Genomic DNA, 7,500 nt, shown 5'->3' with positions numbered 1-7,500 from the left:
CCAGGTTACATAAAGGTTGAGGGAAATTTAAAAGCAAATAAGATACAATAAAGAAGTGAAAGTGAGTGAAAATAGCCGAGTTAGAAAAAGTTTGTTTTCTAGAACGAACTATTGTCAATAACAAAGATGACTGCCACCATCACAGGGAATGTATACACACCAACAGATAACTGTTTCAAAGGATTCTCACCACAAGAGACAAGGAAAGGAGGTATTCTTGGCAGGTTAGAGATAATTGAAGATATGCAAAAGAAGTATGAAGAAAAAGCTTAAATTGGAAGACAACAATGGAGCTCTCGGGAGCGAGCTTTGCACTCTAAAAGAAAGTATTCTTCTGCAAGGTAAGATTATTACTGCATTAACGGACAAGGTAACAAATAAAGTAACTAATGCAAGAAAATGATGTATGGAAAGTTAAAAGTGGTAACATTGAAGAAATAATCAAGAAAATAGACTCATATGGTGAACAACTCCAAGGGACCCTGAGGGCTAACATAGTTTGGTAAGAATCTGCAACTGGAAACTTCATTGACAACTCTCACAGAGGAGGTTAATAAAGAACTAGAAAAGTATAAAAGGAAATAAGAGACGTGTGCCCAAGTTGTAAAAGAGAGAGAGACGATTAAGGAAGTGTGGAAGTCAAAACCAGAAATGATAAACAAGAGGCAGAACTTGGGCAAGCAATTAGGAAAGAACTCTTTACCAACAGTAAACTAGTACAAAACACTGCAGATAGAAGTAAGTCCATAATAATTTTTAGATGTTTAGAGAAGGAAATTTTATCTAGGGTGGACAGAGCTGCAAAAATAAAAGACGAAAATCATAGAAAAAATAGTAGGATTAGGAGAAGGCCTAAATTCAGAGGAACATGTCTGTGATTTTGGGAGGCTAGGAAAATATGAGAAAGACAAGAACTGTCCCTTAAGGGTGACGTTTAATGGAGTGAAATGTATGTGACAGAAGTGCTTAGAAATGCAAGAAAATTGCGATGTGATGAAGATGGCAAACTTTGGTCAGTAAGACAAAACCTCTCAAGGAGGACAGAGAAAAGCTGAAAATGAACCTCATTGAAGCGAAACATCGAAATGGGGATAGAAATGAAGAAAGGAATTCTTTTTCCTACAAAGTGTCAGGGACTGGAAAGCTTATGAAATGGTATATAAAGACAAAGCCACAAAATCATTAAAGGAAAGGGGTGTAAAGAACAAAGGGAAGGGGAACATGTTTCTGAAAATAGTACTGTATTACCAACATAGATGGAGCGAGATCGAAAATATTGGAGTTGAAGGATATACTTCAGCTCGAGGTCCCAGATATTGTCACATTAACAGGGACGACACTTGAAGAAAATATTTTAAAAGAGGTGGTACAGTATTTCCAAGGGGCTACTCAGATTGGAGATGTGACAGGAAAACTAGGAAGAGGGGAGGAGCGGCTGTGCTGGTGAAAGAATACCTGAAGGTAAGAGTTAATAATTGAAAACCTTCAAGATATTAACATTATGGCATTGCAGGTCTGGAATTAGGATGATAAACTGATAATTGTAAATGCCTACAGCTCACCAGCAAGCAACACATGGACAAAAGAAGAGCTGGATGACAAATGAGAGGACCTCATAATGGTCATGAGAGATTATGGTAAGAGCAGACAAAGATAAATCCCAATTGTTGGTACAGGGGGACTTTAAGTTTAAGGCAATAGACTGGGAGGCCTACGAGGCAAGAACTGAAGACATTTGGAAAGGCAGATTTGTAAACCTTATTTTGGAGACATTCGTGTATCTGCAGGCCACAAGAATGAGGCAAGGGGATGTTCCATCAGTACTGGATCTAATATTCACCAGGAACGAAGAAAAGGTATTTGACATTCAGTACCTTCCTCCCTTGGGAAAAAGTGATCATGTCCTATTGAACATTAAATACGCTTTGCAATTTAATCAGCAGAGAATGGGGACATTAAAATAGTTGTTAAACTCGATTTCAAGAGAGGACGATATGGGGAACTTAGAAAATTTGTTCATGGGTATAATTGGACAGTTTTGTTGCAAGGCAGGGAAGTAAATGAGATGTATGCTAAATTTTGCAAAATATACGATGAAGGCACACAAACATTCATACCAAACAGAGATGCAGACCTAGGAAACAGGGTTTGTTCAACAGAAATTGTGAAAGGGCCAGAGATCAAAAGACACAATCATGGAATCATTATATGAAGAGGCCAAACCCCCAAACATACCAACAATACAAAGATGCAGGAAACAACTACACGACAGTAAGGAGAGAGGCAGAGAGGAACTTTGAGAACGATATAGCAGACAAATATAAATTAGATCCAGGCCTTTTCTATGAATTCATTAAAAGCAAGCTGCAGGTAAAGGATAATATTCAGAGGTTGAAAATGGGAGACATACACAAAAAATGAAATCGAAATGGGTGAAACATTAAACGAAAAGTTCCAAATTGTGTTTGTACAAAATGAGATCTTCAGGGAACCAGACACAATAAGACTTCCAGAGAACAACACAGAGCACATAGAGGTGTCTAGAGACAAAGTGAAAAAAAGGCTCTTGGAGATAAGTAGGAACAAAGCAGTTGGCCCAGATGGAGTTTCACCATGGGTTCTGAGAGAATGTGCAGTTGAGCTCAGCATACCACTTCGGCTGATTTTTCAGACATCCCTGTGTACAGGAGTCGTAGCAGATGTGTGGAAAAAGGCTAACATAGTTCCAATCTACAAAAGTGGCAGCAAGGAAGACCCCCTCAGTTATAGACCTGTATCATTGACAAGTGTAATAGTCAAAATGTTGGAAAAAATAATTAAAACTAAATGGTAGAACACCTGGAGAGAAACGATATAATATCAGACAGACAGTATGGTTTTCAATCTGGAAGATCTTGTGTATCAAATTTACTCTGTAATTTCTATGATCGAGCCACAGAGATTTTACAGGAAAGAGATGGTTGGGTTGACTGCATCTATCTGGACCTAAAAAAAGCTTTCGACAGACTTACACATAAGAGGTTGTTCTGGAAACTGGAACTTATTGAAGGGGTGACAGGTAAGCTTCTAACATTGATGAAAAATTTTCTAACTGATAGAAAAGTGAGGGCAGTAATCGGAGGCAATATATCGGACTGGAGAAATGTCACAAGTGGAGTACCATAGGGTTCAGTTCTTGCACCGGTGATGTTCATTATCTACATAAATGATCTGCCAGATGGAATACAAAATTATATTAACATGTTTGCTGATGATGCTAAGATAATAGGAAGGATACGAAACTTAAATGATTATAATGCCTTTCAAGAAGACCTAGACAAAATAAGTATATGAGCACCACTTGACAAATGGAATTTAATGTGAATAAATGCCATATTATGGAATGTGGAATAGAACATAAACCCCACACAACCTATAAATTATGTGGAAAATCTTTAAAAACTTCTGATAAAGAGATCTAGGGGTGGTTCTAGATAGAAAACTATCACCTGAGGACCACATAAAGAACGTTGTGCGAGGAGCCTATGCTACGCTTTCTAACTTAAGAATTGCTTTTAAATTCATGGATGGCGAAATACTAAAGAAATTGTTCACGACTTTTGTTAAGTTTTTGTTAAGCTAGAATATGCAGTGGTTTTATGGTGCCCATATCTTAAGAGGCACATCAACACAATGGAAAAAGTGCAGACATACTACTAAGTGGCTCCCAGAACTGAAGGGCTAGAGCTACAAGGAGAGGTTAGAGGCATTAAATATGCCAAAACTAGAAGGAGGAAGAAAGAGGTGATATGATCACTACGTACAAGATGGTAACAGGAATTGATAAAAATACAGTGGCACCTCGATTAACGAGTTTAATCCGTTCCGGCACCAAGCTCGTGTGGAAAGCTCGTCTTGCGAAACAACAAAACTGTCGTAAAAGGTGTCCAAGAACCAGCGGAAAAGCTTGTTAGTAGAGACAAATGTTCTATGAGTGACTCGCTCGTTACTCGAAATGCTCGTAGATAAAGCCGCTCGTTAATCGAGGTGCCACTGTAATAGGGAAGACTTCCTGAGATCTGGAACTTCGAGAATAAGAGGGCCTAGATTTAAACTAACTAAACAAAGCCGCCGAAGAAATGTATGAAAATTCACTTTAGCAAACAGAGTGGTAGATGGTTGGAACAAGTTAGGTGAGCAGGTGGTAGAGGCCAAAACCGTCTGTACTTTCAAAGCGGTATACAGTACAACAAAGAGTGTTGGGAAGACGGGACACCACGAGCGTAGCTCTCATCCCGGAACTACACTTCGGTAATTTCAAGCACAACTAGGTAAATACAACTAGGTGAATACAATTAGGTGAATACACACCACACACACACACACATACACACACACACACACACACACATACACACACACACACACACACACACACACACACACACACACACACACACACACACACACACACACACACACACACACACACACACACACACCACACAATGCACACACACACCATGCCCCACACACCATACAATACATACACCATGCCATACACCACACACCACGCCATACACACACCACACACAAACCACACCTTCACACACACCCATCCACATGCAAATTTGTACATATTGGTGCATCTGTTAACATTTGGTCAATGGTGCACATGCTAGTAAAAATCTAAGCATAAATTTTAACTACCATAATTGCGGCATGTACCTCACCCTACTAAAGTTTCGCTCATTAGATGTCTGTATAGTTAAAAGTAAATTTTTGTTTGGAAAGGGTTACACAAGTATTAATTGTTGGTATGATGTGTATGGGAAGAGGGAATTACAGCCTGCCAACTTAGCTTGTTTTTGGTGAGCCTCGGGCCTCTGGAACTAGGAGAGGCCTTTGTCCCGTGCCTGCCGTCTGAAGTGAGTTGTGCCTGTAATGAATGTTGATCATTTTGCATGCCTCCAGCGGCGGCCCTCCGAGGTGTTGCGATCCAGCGTGGCAGGGCTCGGACGTATCCGGCCACTGCCCTTGCACGTCATCCCACCCCACTAACAGCTGCCGCCACAGCTCTGCATGGCTACACACCGTAAGTTTCAGTACCAGACGAGAACAGCAGCTGCATCACACTTCTGAAGACACCACGCAGCAGCAGACACAGCAGCAGCAACAGTATTGGCCTCTACATGGTGTAGCAGTCACTCTTTGGCCCTGCCTGCTGTGGATGCCTCAGTCCCTATCCATTTGTCTTGTAGAGATGATTTAATTATTTGACTGTTCCCTTAGCTTTTCATTGCCTTGATGGTAATCACTGATACTGGACCATTCTTGTAGCACTTTAAATCTCACCCAATTGGTTGAATACATATTCAGTAAAATTACAAAAGGTTGATCCTTAAAATCTGTTTTATCCATTTGAATTTTACACATCACCAGAAAATCAGTCTGTTAAGTTCTTTTGGATCTCAGGGACTGCACTAAGATGCATGTGACTGCGTGTTGTCTGAGGGGGTGTTTTGTAGTCCCAACCTGACTCTGTCTCTCATACTTTCCTCTTCAGTACAGTCACCCGAGTCAGCACATGTCATTTTCTCACACTGTGTCTGCTACTTGACCCATTAAGGGCAGGTAGGTTAAAAATATTGGAAACCCTCTTGATTAATGTAAATGAGGGAGCATTGTGACCATGTGAGGAGATGCCAGAGTGCTCTCTGGAGTGTAACTAGCTGGTGTTGCTGTGGTGTCACATTCTTAAGGCTGTGGTAAAGGGTACAGACTAGTGCCACAACAAGTTTAGGTTTGTGATAACCAAGAACAACCCAGCTGGCTATGTAGTAGTGTGAGTAGGGTGTGCCATTGGGAAGCCAGAATAAGCCAGAGGCAATACAGTCTATGATGTTGTTATTTTTTACATTGAACTCTTGCACATAATGTTCATTCAATTCTAGGTATGAAATTATTTGTTGGGAATTAGAATGCATTTTGAAATCAAATTTTCTAAAGCCACAAAATAAATAACTTCAATATGTAAAGTTTGTCATCTTAATGATGTAGAATATTTTAACAGCACGTTTTTCTCTTTGGCTAAGTTATTCTATACAATTGTTTTGTTAATACTATACAGTAAATGTAAATTGCCTTTACATAAAGCTTCCTCTGCATATTGCATACAGCTGGGCATTTAATTATAGTTTTTGACTTACAGTATTTTATTGCATAGAAAAACTTCTGCCTTCAGTATATTTAGGCCTAATCTTACTTTAGTGTTCATGAGCTACGTATTTTCTTAATATATTTTGTTTTGTTTTAAGATGTTAATTTAGGAAGGGGGGAAAAAATGAGAGTTGGGCATGAAGCAGATGAAAGCACCCCTGGCTTATCCTATGCCATTCAACTTGGGCACCTCACACTTTCGGACATAACTCTTTGTTTAGATCATTACATAATGCTGCTGACACCTTGGGAATGTATTTAACCTCTCACCTGTTGTTGGGAGTGACATTGACTGCTAGGTTTATTTTGGACCTCGTGCTGTGTATTATTACTTAAGGCTCTAGTAAGGGGGCATTGCGCTAGAGCCACTACTTGTTCTGGAGTAGAATTTGTGAAGTCCCTCAACTGACTGTTGATACATCATTTCCTCATTTTTAAGTAGCTTTTTTCATGTACAAGATGTTATTATTTGATTTAGTTGATGGACTGCCATGAAGTTATCCAACCAATTTGGGTTTAGCAAAATGTACTCCTTAACTACAGAGAGCCACTATTAGTATGTTGCGTACATACCATCATAGTTGTAGATGATTTTTTCTGTGTTGTTGACTTGAATGTGTGCTATGCTCTGGATTTATCCTGCACACGCATTTAGCACGGTTTATGCTTGGGGATTTTGGAGATAAGTTTGAATGTGTTTTAATTGTTTAACTTTCCTGTGCCCTCTCTGTGTATTCTGCATTAAGATTAATAGGGATTAATTCTCTCATTTAAAGCAACATAAGAGGATTAAGAGCTTCTTAGACAACTAATCGGTCACTGATTAACCCGGGGTGGTAGATAGTTAACTAAACTCAAGACTGAGACTTGGACTCTATACTCACTGTTGACTGTCCCACAGTAACACTAGACATCTTCCAAAATCTTTAAATCTTGCAAAACTCTTTAACAAATTTGTTACAAGTGTTGCTGGATTAAGGATTTTTAACTAGCTGATCTAGTCACAACAGTCAAGTTTGGTTTAATGAGAAGCAAGATATTTCTCAAAAATCACTTCTGGAAGGTTGACGACTAGATCATGACAAGATCCAGATTGCATATTGCACAAAGTCCGGTAAGTGGTAGTTCTAAGGAACTATACATATTTGTAGTTTATTATCTATTGGACTGGATTGGCCACATCCAGTTTTTCAAGTACTGTTGTGCATTCAACGGAGACATGTTGAATGGTTGGTAGATGAGGAGGCCCATGAAGATATCCCCACAGTACACCTGCAGCTGTTTATTACCTGGAGAGCTGCC

At 39.5% G+C, this 7,500-nt stretch overlaps 1 protein-coding gene across 9 annotated transcripts in view; it reads left to right on the top strand.

Annotated features, from left to right (window-relative positions):
* The window catches only part of LOC123761056 (RNA binding protein fox-1 homolog 3), a 454,578-nt gene that overhangs the window by 413,766 nt on the left and 33,312 nt on the right, over positions 1-7,500 (top strand). For 6 of the 9 annotated variants that reach the window (XM_045746928.2, XM_045746926.2, XM_045746927.2 and 3 more), the window contains one exon: positions 4,954-5,074. The exons of the other annotated variants lie outside the window; for them this stretch is intronic. In XM_045746928.2, the coding sequence (XP_045602884.1) occupies positions 4,954-5,074 (121 nt within the window). The remainder of the gene's footprint in view (positions 1-4,953; positions 5,075-7,500) is intronic. 9 annotated transcript variants of the gene reach the window in all.

This window comes from Procambarus clarkii, chromosome 41 (genome assembly GCF_040958095.1).
Source record: "Procambarus clarkii isolate CNS0578487 chromosome 41, FALCON_Pclarkii_2.0, whole genome shotgun sequence".
Lineage (NCBI taxonomy): Eukaryota > Metazoa > Arthropoda > Malacostraca > Decapoda > Cambaridae > Procambarus > Procambarus clarkii.
This window is presented reverse-complemented; position numbering and strand designations above follow the sequence as displayed.